Genomic DNA, 21,329 nt, shown 5'->3' on the forward strand with positions numbered 1-21,329 from the left:
TTATTTCAAAACAATAGCTGTAATATCAGTATTTGAAAAACAGAAAATCCCTCCACAACAGAGTGAGGTGATGGAAACATCCTCATTCCACTTACTGTATAATTTACATTTTTTTTTAAAAAAAATACAGGCCTGTATCTTCTTCACCATGTATCCTTCTGATTTATACTGAAGAATATGTTTTCTACCATTTCCCCAATTACTTCGTTAAAGGTTTTGTTAAAGCATATCCTCTTAAGAACTTGATGTCGTTGTTAGTGAAAAATGGTGTAACACGACAAGCTTGTGAACCATTGAAGGGATGGATTTTTATTTTTGTATTTTTATGTTGTGGACTGCCTGTGATCTTCAGGTAAAGGGCGGTATACAAATCTTTTTTTAAAAATCCAAATAATTTTCATTGGTTTTCATGTAAATACAAGAACATGTAACTACAGTGACTTGTCCAGGGGTACATTCTTATTAAGTTTCATGTGCCGTATACAGTACACAAGAAATTTGTTTATTTATGCATTGCCAGTTCAAGTATCCTCTCCACAGAGATTCTTGTGTTGTGGGTGCAATAAAAGTATCTCCTGTCTCTTTATAAAGGAAAAGAATGGAAGCCAAATCTCGCCCAAAGTGTTGAAGTGCTTTTAATTACCATATTGGCCCGAATATAAGCCGCACCTGAATATAAGCCACACCTTTAAAATTGGAGGGGAGGGGAGAGAGAAAATACCCAAATATAAACCACTCCCTTTCTCGCTGCTCCTGGCTGCATACTGGGGGAGGGGGCCACACATTGCTGGCAGCCTTTCCCCTTCCTCACTCTCTCCCTTCCCGGGCTTGGGGGATAGGATGGGGGACTACGTGTGGGGCAGGGGCCGCTTTGCCGCACTCCTGGCGCTGTTTGCCCCACACTCCTGGCTGCATACCATAAGGTCATGAATATAAGCCACACTTTAACCTTTCACAGTTGGAATTTGGGGGGAAAGTGAGGCTTATATTCAGACCAATACGGTACCCTTCTATGACGAGCAAGGCATTCCGATAGATGCAAATCTAATAAATAATAAATAAATAAATAAATGTTTGTGCGTGTATGCATCCATCTATCTGCCCCAAGGCCTCTTATCAACATTTCAGTGGTGGATAGAAGACAATGCATTTAACCGAGGAGCCACAAAAAGAATCTTGTAGGAACAGAAATAAATTTAGAGCTGGCACCTCCAACTGCTGGCCCCATTGTTGTCTACAGAGTTGGCATTCTACTTGGATCTTTCAAATTAATTGTGGACATGGGCAGTGTAATCGGTATTTTAGCTGGCCTTTTCTGGATTACAAGAATATTATATGAACATAGAGACGAAGACTTTCCAAAGCTGCATTGTCTCACAGAGGGCTTTTAAAGCACTGATGGGCAGCTACTGAGAACAAAAGGATAATCTATAGCGCAGCTCAGATGTGATTGTGGACAAACTCTTTCCTGTCTCAATCTCTTCCCCTTCAGGAAGCACTCATTTCCAGCATCCTCAACCCACTTCTTTGTATCCAGATGGGTAGAGGTAATTAATTTCTCACTGGAAGCAATGAGGAACTAGCTCCACACACCTGTCTTACAAAATATGGGCAGGTTTCCAATGCACTGACCATCTCTGTTATATAATAGCGTGTTCCCAGCTTTTATATTTAACAGTCATTTATCTCTAGCCAGCATCTCCTTGCGTTTATGTGAAATCTGATGCGTGCAGGCAGCTGTTGGAGACATCTTTGCATGTGCACCTGCATTGTACATACAGTGGTTTCCTTGATACTGCAGTGAATGGGGACTATTGTTTCCTCTGGAAGTTCTGTGCGTGAGGTCATTAACAAACTGGGGTCAAAATGAGTAGTCTCCATGATATGCCATCAAACCCACTATTTTTATTTCAGGGTTGCTGTGAAACAAAATCAAATGACTTGGGAGACCTTTCCCTCTATATTTAATGTAAATGGAACAACGTATCTATTGAGAATATAGGATCATTAGATCATACATAAATCACACAGTCTATTTTGTCAATGTTCTCTTAATTTATGGGGAATAGCAACCTACATCCTGGTCCCTTTTCCATATAAATGCCAGCATCTATCTCTGCAGTTCCTGTTTACCTTCTCAGCTTCCCGCCCCCTAAAGAGTTTCTTACTAGAGACAGTTGTAATCCATGCAGAAGATTTCACAAGGTGCTAAAAGTAATTTGAGAAAAAATTATCATGTTTAGCCAGCAGAAGATTTTATTGTCATAGGAGCACTCTAGTGGCAAACAACCTGAAATTCTTTTACTAGCCTTTTGTTTTGTATATTTTTTATGTTTGATTTCAAGGAGGCTAATTAGTGCAAGATAGACTACTTTCCTGTTGTCTACATTGAACAAATTAGAGATCCCACTGTGATGAACTGAATAGAAACAATGTTCAAATAACCAGATTTAAATCTCAAAAAAGCATCATGTAATTACTTCAGTGACAGGGCTACCAGCTGTTTATAGTACTTTAAATCTTCATAATGAACAGCCTTGTGATCTTAGTGTACACAAGCACTCATAGATGTTTTTTAATTTGCAAGAACATATGCCTGTGTGATTTTATGTGTTAATATACCTCAGTTCCCCATTCTCCTTTTAGGGGCACTGTTTCCTTACTGGGGGTGGGGGGTGGGAAACTACATTATAGGGAATAATAAAGCTGCCATCCAGCTTTGCATTCAATATTTGTTCATTTCTCTTGACTTGTTATTGATTTATCTTACAGTGAGCTTGTGAGATCCATATTTTTATGAGTATTTAGAAGTAACAGAATTGATGGTCTCCCTTGGTGTGTTCAAGTAATTACTACTGTGAAGTTTTGGAAGTTCTATGATACTTTTCATGGATCTGAAACTGTTTCACACACATGCCACAGGCTGTTCTCTTTCAAACAGGGATCGGAAACCTGTGCCCCCCCAAATGTTGAACTACAAGTCCCAGTATCCCTAACCATTGTCAATACTGGTTGGACCTGATGGGGCCCCAAGTAGCCAATATTGAAATGAGGACTTAGGGCAGGCATCCCCAAACTGCGGCCCTCCAGATGTTTTGGCCTACAACTCCCATGATCCCTAGCTAAGAGGACCAGTGGTCAGGGATGATGGGAATTGTAGCCCAAAACATCTGGAGGGCTGAAGTTTGGGGATGCCTGACTTAGGGGATCTTGGATAAAGGAAGAGAATATGAGTGTTCCTGTGTGCAAACGTAAGTGGTGGAAACAGGACAGCAAGAATATATTGAGCCCTAAAAGGATTCTTCACACATGCCTGAAATGCAAAATAATAGTCTCCACTGTGGAGGGGACCCATTAATTTCCTTTACAGAATACTTAAATCCTTTGGCATGGGTCCACAGCTTCATGACGTTCACATTCACAGGCACACTTTACAGTTTTCTCCATTTTTGTTTCTATATTTTTGCCTCAATCCAGACAGATTTTCTTTGTTAGTCTGCTTTCCATAATACACACTGTCTTTTACAATCCTCTACCGCAGTTAATGCCTGTACATGTTGGGCTTCCCATCATCTTTGATATTGCCATTTTCCTGCCTTTTTAATAGTTTTGCCCTGTGTTTCTTGCAGTGTAATCCTACAACATGCTTACTCATTGAGCCCCACTGTGCTCCCTGGTGCCTCAGTAAGTCGCACTACAACCAGGGTTGTATCTTTAGCTACCTTAATCTCCTCTGTACTTTTTCTTTCCAAACACAGATTTTTAAAGGATTGCAACTGTTTAGGAAACAACCCCACCACATTCCTTTTTGTCAAAACTTTTGGACTGCTTACCTAATGTGAATTTAGCATGTGCTGCTTTGCTCTTTCACCTGGGAAGGGGGCATGTCAAGAACTGTCCTCATATTTTACAGACTGCTTGCAGATTTTAAGTGTATGCACATTCTACCTCAATAGTGGCATTTATTCCAGGACAAAGCTGAGCTGGAGATAGCTGTTGGCTTCCAGTTCTCTCCTTGCCTCCCAACTATTGTGCCTGGCTTGGTGGGCATCAAACCGATACTCAGTGAATGAGGAACAAAGCTAGAAACAAACTGAAGTACATCAAAGCCGTTGTTGCATAGGCTGCAACAAATCTTTTATAGGTCTTTGATAGTCTGGCATGGCAAGGGCAGCTAATGGCTTGAGAACTCTTCACTGACCTGAAAGATGCTCCAAATCACAATTCTTGGGGCTTACCATGTGGAACTCCTGAAATCTTTGTAAAGGAGTTAATTTGCAGCTTCTTCAAAATCTGCTGAAGTGTATTTTGTATCTGAAAATTCTTGTCCCGTTTCAAGCCAGGCCCAAGTGCCTTTGAATTTTCATCCATTAAAAATGGGATTTACTTCTGGTGATAACTGGGGTCCCATTTCCAAGCAAATAATATTACCCTTGAAAAAAAGGGAAGCCATGGTGTTTGCAGAGCTTAATTTGGACTAGGGTCTACCATTTCCAATTTAAATTCCAAGCTTTTGGACCAGGAAAGTGACGATACAAAAGAGAATGCCACTGAGCATTTGCAAGGGGCACTACTGAATAACTGCAACCATTCCCTACATATTTAACATGAGAAGGAAGGGGTATACAAAGGGTGCCTGCAGATGACTTCTTTATTGAGTTTTCACAGATGTTCTACAACTTCCACTGTTTGTTGAGTATTCATCCTGATTTATCGGCTTAGAGGTTTTACGACTGGCTGCCAATCCATTGCTATCCCACACTTTCCAGTGCATGTGCCCATCACTTTCCTTCATGCAAAAAGTCTGGTTGTTTTTAAGTGGCTTTATTGCATCAGAGCACTTTAATCTACTTCAATTGTGCAAGCCTAAGTTTGCTGGTATGCAGTTGAATCTCCTGCAGAATTGTGACAGGTCTGGAAGGAACCCCAGGTCAAAGAGTGCAACTCCCAGGCATGCTTCAACCACAACCAGCTCTTCTGTTGGAAATTAAGCTCAGTCTTCACTTCCGTGCATCAGCAATTTTATTTGTAGGCAGGAATCCAACTTATTCCTTTCCCCCCCTCTTTTCCCACCCTGCCTTCCCTGTGGCTTTAAGTGGCTTTCCAACTAGCAAATGTGTTTTGCTCCTCATTCATCTCCCTTCTTTAGGGCCAGCATTTGCATTTGTTAAAATACATTACGAAGATTAGCTATTTATTTTGGTCTCCTGCCCTAAGATCTTGGTGGAGCTTCCTTGTCTCACTAGGGGATTGTCACAAATAAATTACTGCTGTGCAGGATATTTGATAAAATCCAGAATCCCAGCAGGGTTAAAAGATTTGAATAAAACATGGATTAACTTCATTCTATTTACATGTTGCCTTTTTATGCCTCCTACCTGAGTCTCTCTTAAGCTGTCAACTTTTGAGCTGTTTTTCTCTAGTCCCCTGAAATTACTTTTTACTTCATGTTCTTAGAAACCTTCTTGTAATAATCTTACAAATGTCATTTCCTAAGGGATGACTCTTACGCTCTTTGCATTGCCTGCTTCACGTGCCATTGGTTTTTCTCAAACCAGAGTGTTAGTGCAGCTCTCAGTTGCCCTATTGATCACTCTTCTGTTTATAATTGTCTGGTTTTTGTCATCTCTGAAATATAGCAGGGACAGAATTCCAGCTGGATCTGCCTTTAGCTGCTTGTTGTTATTGACTAAGGATGCTTCCAGGCAGTTTTTGTCTTTTGGTTGGGATGCAAATACATACTGGCATGCTCTAGTCACACAATTAAAGTGGATTTGGTGCTGTTGTGCAACAAGTCTGTTTCTCCCCCCAAACACCAGGATTTTTGTGATAACAAATGCACTGAGAAATATGGGTTAACAAATGCTTGAGATGGTTTCATCTAACTTCCCCGCAAACGGATCTGAATGAATGTTCAATAAGCACCTAATGTCATACAACTTTCCCACAATCTTTGTGCAAACAAATCAGGATGAATGCTCAATAAATATGTAACCTCAAAGCAGCCTTAAGTAATGTTCATGCAGTGCATACATGTTTTTCCTTTGGAAGTGCTATTAATATACTTCCTCTTGTATAATCACTTATGATTTTAGCCTTATTTGTATTAAAGGGAATGTTCTAACTAATTCTTTTTAACCACCTCCCGAAATTTAATTGAAATGCTACAGGAATGGAGCATTAGGACAGTAAATATGTTGTCTCACATAGCTGGCTGTGTTTTCCGAAAGGAATTTCATCACTTCCTAAATTCCCTCCTCTCCTTGTGTGGTCCCTAACACAAGGATGGCCCTCAAGATGTTGTGGGGACTCCAACTCCCATCATCCCAGCCATTATAACCAATGGTCAGGGATTATGGGTACTGAAGTCCCACAACATATAGCATGGAGGGCTCTGTTATAGTTCATGGATTAATAATAATAGTCTGTGGTCTACAGTAGTATTTGAGAGTTTATCCCACAGTCTGTTACAGTTGCTTAAGTATAATAGTGAAGTTTTGTAATCAAAAATATCCACATGGGTGTTGTTTTTTAAAAAAGCATTCGGAAAACATGAAAAAAAAATATTTGCTTATTCCTTTCTTTCCCATATCTTAAAACAGTATCAGTATGGGATGGGGAACATTGTATGTTGACTTGCGTAAATGGTATTACTGTTCTTAAACAAATGTGGTGTCATTGGCATCAAAATGCTGACCAATATTCCCCCTTCCCAATTTAATCGAAATTTATCCTTTCTTCAAAAAATCTGATAAGTTTTTTTATAAAAACCCCCACAAAAAACCTATTGCAAATAACCTGTTTGCAATATCTGAATGACATGTTTGCAATATTAAATCCCCATCTGGAAGCACCCTGAAAGCCATCTTTCCCCTTTCCCCCAGGAATGTAATTGAGATACTAGGTGTGGCTCCTTTAAATGCCTGAATTCACTGGTTGCCTGGAGCAACCTCCATAAATATCCATGAAACACATATGGTGATTTTAAAAGCTAGGAGCAGAACATGCCGAGAGAAGATCTGTATTCAGGGCAGCGGGTGCTGAGTTGACATCTGTATCAAACGAAGGAGCTCTGCGGTGTCTTACTATCTTTAATACACACACAACACACACACACACACACACACAAACACACACACACCACAGTATGTCTCAAAAGAAAGGAAGCAAGAGCTAGGTGGCACTTTTGTAATCCAAACCTAAGTATATCGACTAATTAATACTTCCAAATAAGTAGGACTGGTCTCAGTGAGACTTACTTCTAAGTAAGTGCAATTCAGCCTGTATTTGTTTGGTCATAGCAATTCCTTCCAAGCAAGACTTAAGCCTATTTAGGATCAGACCCTCTTTTTTGTTTTTGTTTACTAAGAAGCAGATTCCCACTAAGCTGACGGGAACATTTCCTGGTCAGTTTGTTTAGGATTACAGCCTATATTTACTTGGAAATAAGCCCTCGCCGTGCTCACTGGGGCTTGCACCCAGCTCACTGTCCATAAATATTACAGCCATGCAGCACGATTCTGTACATAGCTACTCAGAAGTAGTTCTACTCAATGTGGTTTACTCCTGAGTAAGTGAGCATGGGACCAGTTTCATGGTTTCAATTCTATGCACACATACTATAAGGAAAACTATTCTCTTGGTCCTCACTTTTTCCTAAATATGGTATAGATGGTTATGCTTCTTTAATATTTATATTTCAGGGTCTGCTCCAATAACTCAGAGTTTCTCCAGTGTGATCCTTTTCTGCTGCCACCCATTCCTTTAGAATGCTTTCAGAACCCCTCCTCAGAAAATAGAGAGCTTCTATTCTACATCAATAGAATGTCCCTATTTCCTGAGGAGTGTTGGAGGGTATAATAGGCTTAGATATAATGAGAACAACAACCAACATTGAAGATTTAATGAACTGTTAAATGTTTATTAAAGAGATATTTTGCACATACAATATACTTAATGGCAGTTTCTAAGGACTCAAGAGTCACTGCCAAATTTTGGCTTAGCTCAGCACAGCAGATAAAAGGACCAGAAGGGGAGGGGGGAACAAAGTGGTTGTGAGCTGCTCTCCAGGTGTCCACATGCTCCAGCTAACTGAATGGGCTGCCATTGTTGATACCAGCCTCTCAGATGCTTTTTACTTCAGGCCACATTCCCTAAGCCTCCACTCCAGCCAAATTCACTCAACCATGTCCAACTGCAAGTTACAGTCTTCCTCTGACCCTAAAGCTGCCCCCGTCATACTTCTGGATGTCTGGACAGCATGTCTTCCAACATTTCTCCAATGAAAATAGGGACGTCCTGTTCCACAATAATAATTTTTTATTTATTTATACCCTACCCAACTGATTGGGTTGCCCCAGCCACTCTGGGCAGCTTCCAACATACATATAAAAACATAATAAAACATTTTAAAATGTCCCTATACAGGGCTGCCTTCTTATGTATAGTTACTTATCTCCTTGGCTTGGGTGTCACATAACTCCATAACCTTCAACAGTGGCTCCGGCACCGGGGGGGGGTGGGGTGGAGAGCAGGTGTGCCACCCGTTGAAGCGTGACGTGCGTCCGGAGGCGGGCCACACCGCCTGCACGGGCATGGTGCCCTGCGCGGGCAGGGGGGGGCAGCCGCAATGGCACCCTACTGGGATTGCGCTGCCGGGGGCGGTGCTCCCCCCACTCCTCTTCCTTCGCCAGTGCCCTCCAACATTTCTCTGATGAACATAGGGACATCCTAAGGAAAAGTGGGACATTCCGGGATCAAATCAGAAACTGGGATGGCTTCTGTAAATCCGGGACTGTCCCTGGAAAATAGGGACACTTGGAGGGTCTGGGACAGTTTTGCTGATATAAAAACCTGCTTGAACAGGCAAGTATTGTTACCGCACCAGCAAGGAATAGCTTTAATATTCAAGTCTCAGCTGTCCCTGGTTTTCTTCTGGCCTTGCTTCACACCTCCATTCTCAGCTTCCCCAGCTGACTTTTCTTTTTCTTATGCCACTTACAATTAACTGCCCTTTCTTCCCAGAACCTCCAGCCAATCAGAGTCTGTTCCCCTGGTGAATCAAAATGAATTTATCTAATCTAAGACCCATCTATAAATACTAAAAGCCATTGGCTTTTCCTCTCCCTTTCAGAACCTGTCACTACTAGTAAACAGGCTTGCAATATAGTGATAGCACAAGGCCTTGAACCTCGACAGTTGCATTCTGATAGCATCAGAGGTCACTGAAATCTTTCCCAGAGCGCAAACCGAAAACAGACTGTAATAAACACAGCGTTCCTCCACACATACCTAGGAGTCAGCTCCATTAAACTTAATGGAACTTCAGCGTAAATATAAACAGGTGCGGAATGAATGGCTGCAGTTCTAAGCATATTTATTTGGAAACGAGTCTCACTGAAATAACTTTCATTTGCTACAAATTAGTGCAAGACCGTGGAACCCATAGGTCTCCTTACCACAATGGTTTCTTGAAACAGTCCTGGGTTTAATTTCTGGAGAAGGTCCTGTGGACCTCCAAATACTCACAAGTAAAATTCTTGTGCAGCATCATAGCCAGAGAATGCCTTCAAAGGCACTCTTAGTTTTTCAGCGATGTAGAGCATTGTTTAGAATCAATAGCCATGTTGATTCATGGAATTCTGAGGCAGTAGGGGGGGATAATCCAGTTCATTGTCTTACAGTTCAGTATGTCTGTTGGGTTCTTCTCTGATACAATAGCATCATTTTTTTGTGACTAAGCCAACCTTTCGGTGTGGCTCCCTCCACCCTAATTCAATACATAAGCTCAAGTCTTAACACAGTCATTGCTTCCCCACCCCTTTAAACATATTCATGTTTCTTGTATAAATGTACGATATCATCACTCTCTGATATTATAGTCCAAAATTCCTGATATGGGTGGGGTAGGGATGACAATCTCTCTGGCTTAGCCATCTCTTGGTTAATGCTAATGCAGAATTAGGAGTCAAGAGAGATGAAAGCCAGGGTGTGATTGCTGCACACTCGATGATATTGGCCCGCTAGCTCTTCAACCACAGAGGAAGATCAGCAGAGTAGCTGTGTGGGATGAGACACCTGGAGGGCCAGGGATATGTATCACTCTAGGAGATCCAAAAACATCAAGGATGCAGTAACAGTTATGTTAAACACTATTCTCTCCAAGCTCTTAGATAAAGATGATGTGCACAGGCTTCTTCTCTACATAGTCAAAGTGGCTTACAGTAGATCAGGGTCCCCAAACTAAGGCCCAGGGGCCGGATGTGGCCCAATCACCTTATAAATCTGGCCCGCGGACGGTCCGGGAATCAGCATGTTTTTACATGAGTAGAATGTGTTCTTTTATTTAAAATGCATCTCTGGGTTATTTGTGGGGCCTGCCTGGTGTTTTTACATGAGTAGAATGTGTCCTTTTATTTAAAATGCATCCCTGGGTTATTTGTAGGGCATAGGAATTCATTCATATATATTTTTCAAAATATAGTCCGGCCCCCGACAAGGTCTGAGGGACAGTGGACCGGCCCCCTGCTGAAAATTTTTGCTGGCCCCTGCAGTAGATAGCTCTTTACACAAAACCAAAACAAAACAAAACAAAACAAAAAAACTTAAAAGAAAACATACAACTAAACCTATGCAAAGCAAAGAAGATAACACTATGTGGTGGCTTCCAACACACTATAAATCAGCTTATAGACCTTACCTAAGCCACAAGCCAGCCAGAATGGGAGAAGCTTGCACCCCTTGAGGTTAAAATGGGATAACCACATCTACCATGCCCTGTGTTCCTTAGAATCATTGCGTTGCATAACTGTAGAGTTGGGTCCTGAGGGTCATCTAGTCCAAGACTCTGGACCCTCAACTTGCATGTGATTAGACCTGCCAGCTTCCCTACCAAGTCCTTTCCACTCACATTACAACTAAAATAAGGTGGGGGTGTCTATATTTTACAACAAAAGGAGAGCACAAGTGAGGGAATGCCAAGAAATGGGCTTGAAGTGATGGAGCAGCTAGGAGGTAGGGCAGAGATGTTTTTTGATGTTTTTAAAAAACAGCAATCTCCCCACCCCCTTTTAAATACAAATGAAGAAGGTCTATGAAAAAGTCACAGACACGGCTTTCACAGGAGTAGCTGCAGTGGCGTTATTACACTTATCAACGTGCAGAGCCAGACAGCTGTCTTAAGTTTGGCAGGCACAGGTTAGCTCTGGTAGTGTGTGAACATAGAAAGCCCTCTTATATGGAGTCAGACCATTAGTCTGCTTATAGCTCTCAAGGGTGTCAGGCAGAGGACATTTCCAGCCATACCTGGAGATGCTGGGGACTGAAACAAGGACTTTCTTCCTGCAAGGCACAGGTGTTCTGCCTCTGAGCTACGGCCCCTCCTTGGATTCATATGTTAAACTCATTCCATTTACAAGAAGCAAATCAACCTGTGCAATTTAACTTCTGTTTTCCAATTGTTAGATAACCTGTTCAAGCCAAAAGAACGGTTCATTTCAGAGAAGGAGATGCACATGCGATCGAAAAGGTAGGGAGCATCTTCCATCCTGAAATAGATTACCTCCCTTCTGCTTGCAGCAATGAGGGATCATGAGTTCTCAAATTGATATGGTGATCTAATGAAGTAAGATCACACACCCCATGTTTTGTTTTATTCTGAGTAGCATAACAGAAGCACAATAAATTGTTGAGTTTGCAACTGATGGATATCAAAAGGCTATTGAATGAGACTCTTGTAGTTTCTGGGATATTGCCTTGACAACAGGCTGCCCTGGGAATTTGCCACCCCAGGCAATTGCCTAGTTTGCCTTTTTGGTGAGCAGGCCCTTCATATTGATCTAGTGGTTTATGAAGAAATAGTTGGAAAGTTGTTGCAGCTGTTTTGGATTCTTACCCCATGTTATTGACAAATGCAATGTCGAGTGAATTCCATGCACTGCATTAATGTGGAAATACCTTTCGCAGAAGGTTTTTTTTTTATAAAAAAAAAGAATTAAAAAATGCATCATTCATCTATGTACTGAAAACTATACAGGGGAGTATACTGGTACTGCAATGGGCTCTCCCAGGAGGGATGCCAACAGCACTTTCTGGGCATGGTACAATGTCTGTGGATCGGGTGCCTAACAACACCACTACCCTGCTTAACCTTGCCCTTGCCACTCTGGGCAGCTCCCAACAAAATATTAAAAAAACAATAAAGCATCAAACATTGAAAACTTCTCTGTACAGGTAGTGATGACAACCAACTTGGCTTTAAAAGAGAATAAGACAAATTCATGGAAGACTTGTCGCTTGAAACCGTAGGCAGGGGAGAGTACTATTGCACACAGAACCTGCTTGCAGGCTTCTCACAGGTATCTGATTGGCCACTGTGAGAACAGGAAGCTGGATGCTATTTGCCATTAGCCTGGTCCAACAGGGCTTTTCTTGTGCAATGTCATTCACAGATCATCTAAAGAAAGCCAGAAAAGCTGCCGTGTTTCATAGTGCTGACATTTACAGCAAAATATCCAAACAAACATACAAAACGTTTGACAACCTTGATACTGTAATTAAAAACAAGCAAAAAAATAACTTGTGTATGTGCAGTTTCGCAACACTGATGTGTGAGCTACCAAATCACAACCTAGCCTGCATCACAGAGCTATTGTGAAGATAAAAAGAGGAAGGGGAAAACAAATTGTACACAGCCTTGAGCTCCTAGGAGGGAAAGTCTAGGTGCAAATATACAACAAATATGTGCAGTTTCACAGTTCTCTTCGAAACATATATACACAAAATCATTTTACCAGCCTTGATTTAAAAATAAAAAATAAAATCCTTGTGTCCCAGGTGGGAAGGGTCAACATTCCATCCTCTGATTGCTTAGCAACAGTCTTTTAAGTGCCTTAGCAATTGTGCTGCCTGCTGAGTGCAGAAGCATTAATGCTGCCTTCATGTTTTGTCCTCTTAACTTACTTCAGAAGTGTCTGGTTGACTTACTTTTTTATTTAAAGAAAGCTAAAAGACTGTGGTCCCTGCTGGCTTCTAAACTCCTAAAATCTTATCCTTAGTGCCCATTTGTCACTGGCCCTGGGTTCTTGGAGTGCTGCACTTTACTTTTTTCTGTATGAGTGAATGGCAGATTTCCATACAGTTGGAAAAGTAAAGATGCACATTCAGAGGCACCAATCTAAACTTTCTCCAAGTGTCTTGCATGTTGGTTGCAGTCAGTTTCCTTTTTATTTTTCAAAACTTAGTGGGGACCATTAAGAATCCAGCTTGCTTCTGTCGACATGACTGCAGCTATGTTTCTTAGTCACGCTAGAGTTTTATGGATCCTAGGAAACTCTGTGCATTTGCTTTTGTATCTATATATAATTAGAGAGTTTGTGTCTAAAAAAATCCAATAGCACGTTCCAGCACTTTACAGTATTTCTTTTTATCTTTACAACAACCCGGTGAGAGAGGTTATGCTGACAGATTGTGACTTTCTTAAGGAGGCTTGGGGCAAATTAGACATGAAGCTAAATGCTTAATTAAAAATCACGTCTGCACAAAGGGAAATCACACAACCCTCCCCACACACCCACACACCCCCACACCCCCCCCCACACACAGGACTATGGGCCTTGGAAAAATCTCCAGTGGAGGGGTCCGTCCCCCGTCCCCCCGTAGTCTTATAGCCATGGGGTGTATATATCAGAATTTCAGTTGGGGGACCCAAGGGTTACACCTCCTTTCCCTATGCACTGCAGTCCTAAAAGCATGCCTGCTTTTAATTGTAGAAAAAATTCATTGACATTTAGCACTACATCTCGTTTGGCTCTCAGAAAGTTTCATGAGTGAGCAGGGATTTCAGCTCAGCCTGGGTTCCCCACACCCAAACACTATTGCAATCCAAAGTTTATCCTTCCAAAATGCAGTGGAAGAAATACTGGAGGGCCTTAGGCAAATGAAGGATACTTGGGAGAAATGAGTCTCAGCAGCTGCAGAGCATTGACAGGGGGCTTATACTGTTGCTTCCATAGCTATATATACTGGTATATGCCCTATCAAGGGCTTCACAGATTGCTCCCAATGACATTTATCTTGATCTGCACAGATGGATTGGTGATCTAACACAGTACATTTATCACACCAAGTTAAGAAACAGTTTTTAAAACTAACATTTTCCCCCCATGAATCCATGAATGATATGAGCAATACAATTCTAGTACTGTACCATGTCATATGTAAGGAGTCATGTCCCAGTGGCTAGCCGTTCTAAATTCCCCGGCCAGCCACATTGCAGGGCAAGATAGCCTGCCAAATCAAAAGTTCAGTTGCCCAATCATGGGCATCGAATGAGGGGTCCACCCACTGAGGATAAAAGCTGACTGCACCTAGAGTTTGCAGTCCATCAGCCGAAGAGTGATCCCTCCCTCCCTCCCTTCAGGCTGCTTTCTGTTAATTTTGTCTTAACCATATTTCCCTTCCTGTGCACTCTGTGGTGGACTTTGCTATGGTTTCCCAATGGTTTCCCATATTCGGAGCGGGGAAGGAATTTGCCTGCAAACAGATTGGGCCCGTTGGGAGTGTTTACCTTTCTCATAGCAAAATGTCACAACTTTGGGTGGGTAAGGCATTGGGTGGAATTGTAATCATCAAGGTTTGGATGAAGTGGTGCATCAGCCCGACCTAAGAAGGGTCTATGTGGAAGTTTCTGTCCAGAAACAAAGTGTAGGGCAGGCTGGCCATGGAGCTTCCCGTGGTGACCTGGGGAAAGCCACCTTGGTAGATTAGCATCTTTTGGGAGGTCACAATCCTTGGCACAACCCTGTTCAAAATTTCAGCCTTCCAACAGGAGGCTGAAATGGATATACATCCAATGCCTGAGCCAAAGTCTACCTTACATCTGTAATCAATAAAGTTGTGGCCAATGATGATCTCAGATCATGATCCTGTCCAAATTGTTCCTTTACTCCACACCTATTGCCTTCACACTGGGGCGCTGTGACTAGGTCCACAATAATGATGTACTTAAAAGTCTGCACACCTTAGAGCTCAGATGGGGAATCTGTGGCTCTCCAGATGTTGTTGAACTACAGCACCCATTATCCTTGGCTATTGATCATGTTAATGGAAGATGGAGCGAAACATCATCTGAAGCAGCACAGGTTACCTTGCCCCCCTGCCTTCTTCTCATACACCATTCCTTTCTTTCAAAGGCTCAGAAAACACCCCTTTGACACTTAGTATATTTTTTAATATGTTCCAGGATTTATAATAATCTGCCTGAAGTGAAGAAGAAACAAGAAGAGAAACAGAAACGGGTAATCATACAGAGCAACAGACTGCGTGTTGAAGTGTTCAAAAAGGTAATGATTCTCCAGTGAACACAATACGCATCGATGCAGAGTTTCTTTTCGGCAGTCTGTCATCCCAAAATCGCATACCTGTTGTACAACTTCAGTACCACCCTGTAGAGCAAGGGTGGCTAGTCTGTGACCCTCCATTATGTTGCAGGACTTCAACTTCAAACAGCCCCCAGAAGCACAGCCAAGAGTCAGAGAGTCCAGTAACATCAGAAGGGTCACAGGTTAGCCGCCTCTGCAGTAGGAAGCCCAGTATTCCCATATTTTAAAATCCTGTTGCAAGTTTTCAAAGCGTTGTGACAACAGTAGAGCAGCTTTGCCTGGAGATGTATGTATATTTGTGTGTGTGTGTGTGTGTGTGATGCATTTGTGTTAAGTACACAATTGGTTCCGGAAGTCTGTACTTAACCTGAAGCAAACTTTCCCATTGAAAGTAATGGAAAGTGGGTTAATCCGTTCCAGACGGTCCACGGAGTACTTAACCTGAAGTGTGCTTAACCTAAAGTGAACTTTCCCATTGAAAGTAATGGAAAGTGGATTAATCCATTCCAGACAGTCTGTGGAGTACTTAACCTGAATCGTACTTAACCTGAAGCGAACTTTCCCATTGAAAGTAATGGAAAGTGGATTAATCCATTCCAGACGGGTCTGCGGAGTACTTAAACTGAAAGTACTCAAACCGAAGCGTACTTAAACCGAGGTATGACTGTAGTGTAGTGGCTTGAATATAAGCCTCACTTTCCCCCCAAATTCTGACCGTGAAAAGTTAAAGTGCAGCTTAAATTCGTGACCTTACAAAAATTGGCTTTTACGATATCGCTGCTGAAACAGACATAGAGTAAAATGGAACAGGTGTGAGTGCCTGCGAAATTTTAAGGAAGTGGCTTATATTCGGGAATTGTCTCTCCCCCTCCCCCCCCCGCTTGAATTTTAAAGGTGCGGCTTATATTCTGATGCGGCTTATATTTGGGTCAATACGGTATCTGTGGGGGAACCCCAGATTTTTTTTCATGTGTTGGTATACAGTACTGTTTTGCTCACCCCAGTTTATGAGAAACACATACATCAAGAGTCGGTTTCCTTGGAATGAAGGTCACCAGAGAAAGTGGTGTCTTTGGGATATATGGCTTTATTTACACATATATGCAGGCTAAGCATAGTATGAAAGGGCTCACAGCATTAAAACTGAAACAGATATTGCTCCCACTTGATGTTTCTAGAATGGGGTTCAAAGGCCAAGGCTTTGGACTCAGCACAGAAATCAAGCCGTGCCTCTGTGTCTTCCCAGCCTCTGCTCCAGATGAGACTGGCTCAGTTCTATTGTTCTCTCACACTCACTGATGACATCACTTTCAAGTCGAGGAGTAGGAGATGGAAGGCATGGCGTTCTAACTTAAAGGCTGCTTTTACTCTTGTTTTATTGTAGCAATTGCTGGATCAGCTTCTTCAAAGAAATACGGAGTGACTAAAGATTCCTGGACACGTCATTTCTTCTTGGACCTTGGAGGCCTTTGATGATTTTAAAGCCATAAAAACTTGATGTGATCTTCACTACTTGGAGACTTTATTCATTTTAACTCTACAAACAAAGACTTTAGCTTGATTTGAATTTTTTTTAAAAAGGAATATTCAAAGTAATTCCGGGGGGGGGGGGGAGAACCGCTGGATTATATTCTTTCTGGTGGTCATGGCACATGGAAATACAGCTTTAAAAATGGTTTTATGCACTTCTTGTTGCGGCAACGCAGTATTTATTTTGTACTTTTAAATTATAAAGCCAGCTTTTTATTCATAGATGAGGATTATATTGTCACTGCAAATACATGATTCCCATGTACTCCACTTAGTGATGGCTTTCATGTCTAAAACTAGCTCTTTTGAATGTAAGGAAGAGTGAATATTTTTGCTGTGCTATTTAGCTAAAATAGCATTGCTGCCTAACCATCTGAACTGCAGCATTAAATGAATGCTTAACATAGTATCAAGACTGATAGTTTAATCAACCACATTCTTGTTTATATAGTGAAGCCAAATAAGGGGTTACCTGTTAAAAACCAGTCTTTGGGACCTAACTATTAATTCTTCTTTTGAAACATGCTCTTTGCTAAACCATATAATTTTGCCTGGCTTCCCTTGGTTTTATGTTTTTTTAAAATGGCACAAACACGGTCAGTGGTTCTGACCAAGAAAAATGCTTGTGGAAAGAGTGCACATTTTAAAATATCTGTATTGTTTCCTCCAAAAATACTTAAAATTGTCATTTGTGCATTCAGAAACAAAGCAAGTTAAGCCTTGTTTTGAAGGCTTAGGAAAGAATAAAGCCCAAGTAGGAAAAAATTGTCCAGATTCTGTCAGTTTTATTGGGCAGTGTTAATTTTCAAAGCTATGATTACAAAGCATCATGCAATTCATATCCTTATGTCTGTGGGAGAATACCACCATGGATTGTGTTTCCATACTTGCTTCTGTGTACCAATTCCAATTTCACAATTAATGTGATGGATACTATCTGGAAAATGCTACACGCTGCTTCTTTCACAGCAGATGAAACCGGCTGCGAATAACCCACAGCTGGCCCTTCCTTGATCTGTACATTCATGAGAGTTCAGTAACAGCTAACTAGGTGGGCATTTCAGGAAACAGGGAATTTGGTGGTGGTGGTGGTGGTCCCCCCCGTTAAATATCACATTTGTTCATTTGTTGTTTATGGGCCTCAAACTTTAGCTCAGGCATAAGCAAACTCCAGCCCTCCAGATGTTTGGGACTACAATTCCCATCATCCCTGACCACTGGTCCTGTTAGCTAGGGATGATGGGAACTGTAGTCCCAAATATCTGGAGGGCCAGAGTTTGCCTATGCCTGCTTTAGCTTGTATCTGTGTGTTTTTTAAAATATCCTGATCCATTTCTCTGTGTTCTCTCCTCTTTGAACAATTCCCAGGCCTTTTCCCCCCAGCTGAAACTCACTGGAACTCAGTTCCGGCACCTCTCAGGTGGGCACTATTGTCATTATAAGAGAACATGGGAGGCGTTTGTGGTGAGTTCTGGCGCCTCTTTTTCTAGAAAATAGTGTTGATGAGGTTCTCAGCTCACCTGTATAAAATGAACTGTTGTGGTTCCCCATTTACTATAATGGGGAAATCTAAAAATAGCTATCACATGCTTTTGGCCAAAGTGGATGAAATTTGCAGGCGCAGAACCCCTCCAGAGTAGATTAAGTCTTCCAAATTGTGGGCAAAAAGGACCAGGACCTTTTTGTGAATGAAAGTAAAAAGGATTAACTTTTATGATGGTGATGGAGAGTGGTAGGTTGTCTTTGCTTCTCTTCATTCCCTAAAATAATTAAGAGGTAGCTGAGTGGGATATACTTTTGCCTTTACATTAAAAAAAAAAACTTTGCAGCATCACCCGCCTTTTCTTAGAAGCTTCAAACTGGACTTAGATGAGGCTGTCTACAATTTGTCTACATAGTTCTGAAGGGCTCTGGGTTTATGTTTCATTAAAGCAGAGCAACGTAAATTTTTATATATAAAACTGAAATGAAGATTTTAACTTTAAAAATAATAACCCTTCACTCCTGTGCTTTTAACAACAACAATCTGTTATGCAGGCCATATTTGGGAAAGCTTCACTTCTTGCAGAGCCCATGGACAGTTCCTCAGCATTTGAAAAATGCAGGGTAGGTGAGTTACTGACACACACTGAAGTATGATAGGTCACAATGGAAGGAGGCAGCCCTGAGTTACGTTCCTTAAGGGCTTTATACCATAGAGTCATAGCTTCTAATTAATTTCTGCCTCAGGGTTTCAGAAAGCCCGTGCAGACCCTGGAACACCAGTTTCTGGTGTTCTCCCCTTTCATTTGGTGAACCACTTTCAATCTTTTCTGTGTAGAGTGCATCACTGTACATTTAAGGCTGAACAAGCAGGAATTAAAGTCTGAAGCCCTTATGTTATAGATTCCATGTTGTACCAATGTTCATAGTTGTTCAAAAAGGAGTATAGACAGACAAACACAAAATATACAGTGTTGCAATCATGCAGAATATCTGCATGAAGCAATGCAGGAGTGTTGGAAGTTTGACTTCCATTCAGTTGCCATGTCTCATTGTGTATTGATACTAAAGAACATATCATGAAAATTTCCTGGTTCAGAAGGTGACAGTTTCTTACCAGATGGATTTGGTGAAAGTGTATTTGGCACAGTTGCAATGTGCAGTGAGGGGTCTACAAGAATCCCAAGACTGCGCCTTTGAGGAAGCTGAACTCTGTCAGTGGCAGATCCCCAACAAAGTTATAAAATGTATGCTTGACCACATTTTGATCTGAATTCAATATCTTGGCTTTAACTGCTGCCATATATTACACAGTAATTAGGAGTACATAGTTTGACAAGGAAGTAATATGTGCATACAATTAGCAGTGCCCCTTATAAAAACTAGCTATGAAACAAGCCCAGCATTTCTATGCAATTCAATTTTCTTCTGGAAAATTACACAATATCTTTGTAAACCAGTACACCAGGGACCAGTTGGAGGAGGACCAAGCTAATGTCAAGAAGCTTTTTTTGTGGTTGCAGAAGCTACCATCTCAACTGGCTTTTGTTTCATGGACAGTACTCATATTCTCCTTCCTCTCTATAGAAGATTTTTTTTTTAAACTACCCTTGCCAACCATTGACCGCAACCTATTCTGCAGGATGAAGCCTTATTCATTGTACTGACATTTGAAATGTGCTAGCATTTTGAGAACTGCTTTGAATTCATTCATAAATGCTTTTTGACATTTAAAGTTTATTCATCTTCTTTGCTTCATTTAGGTCCCTTTATGTTTACCCCCAAAAGTAATTTCCCAAGTGTAAGGACAAAATACAGGACAATTTCACATGAAAAGCCTATCACATAGTAAGTTTGGAATATTGTTATCTTATCTATGGCAAGGTACTGGTAAGTGGAATACCTGTTTGGTGCGTGGGAGGAGAACATTCTATAGAATACCTAATTTGTCCTTTTGGGGGGATGGAAGAGTGTCTTATTATGAGTCTGACACTTATTCCATTTCTCTAGATATCTTACTGTAATGTGGGCAGGGGAAGCTGGTTCTTCATAAAAGCTTTGAACACCTGTGCATTTTTTAGATTACTTGTGGCTAATCATTGTTTCAGTAAAACTTTCAGTAAAACAGAGACTAAGGGACATTCAATTGCATGGCTATGTGGGGAAAACTTGTAGCCTGAGCTTCTGCACATGTACTTAGCAGCAAATCCCACTGTGACCAAGAGGATTTACTTCTTATTAGAAAATAGGATTGCAACCTACATTGCCTGCCTGTTTTTGTTGTTTTTGTTTTTTTGCATATCAGGCTGCTAAACTTACAGAAGTGCAATTCTGGGCTGCATCAATAGGAGTATAGTATCTAGATCAAGGGAAGTAATAGTACCACTGTATTCTGCTCTGGTCAGACCTCACCTGGAGTACTGTGTCCAGTTCTGGGCACCACAGTTCAAGAAGGATACTGACAAGCTGGAACGTGTCCAGAAGAGGGCAACCAAAATGGTCAAAGGCCTGGAAACGATGCCTTATGAGGAACGGCTTAGGGAGCTGGGTATGTTTAGCCTGGAGAAGAGAAGGTTAAGGGGTGATATGATAGCCATGTTCAAATATATTAAAGGATGTCATATGGAGGAGGGAGAAAGATTGTTTTCTGCTGCTCCAGAGAAGCGGACACGGAGCAATGGATTCAAACTTCAAGAAAGAAGATTCCACCTAAACATTAGGAAGAACTTCCTGACAGTAAGAGCTGTTCGGCAGTGGAATTTGCTACCAAGGAGTGTGGTGGAGTCTCCTTCTTTGGAGGTCTTTAAGCAGAGGCTTGACAGCCATATGTCAAGAATGCTTTGATGGTGTTTCCTGCTTGGCAGGGGGTTGGACTGGATGGCCCTTGTGGTCTCTTCCAACTCTATGATTCTAAGTAGAGCCAGTCAAAAAAGGCAA

At 41.5% G+C, this 21,329-nt stretch overlaps 1 protein-coding gene across 1 annotated transcript in view; it reads left to right on the forward strand.

The window, feature by feature from the left end:
- The window catches only part of C5H10orf90 (chromosome 5 C10orf90 homolog), a 91,176-nt gene extending 73,507 nt beyond the window's left edge, over nucleotides 1-17,669 (forward strand). Inside the window, exons 7-9 of the mRNA XM_035137979.3 lie at nucleotides 11,464-11,527; nucleotides 15,242-15,341; nucleotides 16,765-17,669. Of these exons, the coding sequence (XP_034993870.1) occupies nucleotides 11,464-11,527; nucleotides 15,242-15,341; nucleotides 16,765-16,803 (203 nt within the window). The 3' untranslated portion in view covers nucleotides 16,804-17,669. The remainder of the gene's footprint in view (nucleotides 1-11,463; nucleotides 11,528-15,241; nucleotides 15,342-16,764) is intronic.
- The last annotated feature ends 3,660 nt before the right edge of the window (nucleotides 17,670-21,329 follow it).

This window comes from Zootoca vivipara, chromosome 5, assembly GCF_965207765.1.
Source record: "Zootoca vivipara chromosome 5, rZooViv2.hap1.1, whole genome shotgun sequence".
In the NCBI taxonomy this organism is placed as follows: domain Eukaryota; kingdom Metazoa; phylum Chordata; class Lepidosauria; order Squamata; family Lacertidae; genus Zootoca; species Zootoca vivipara.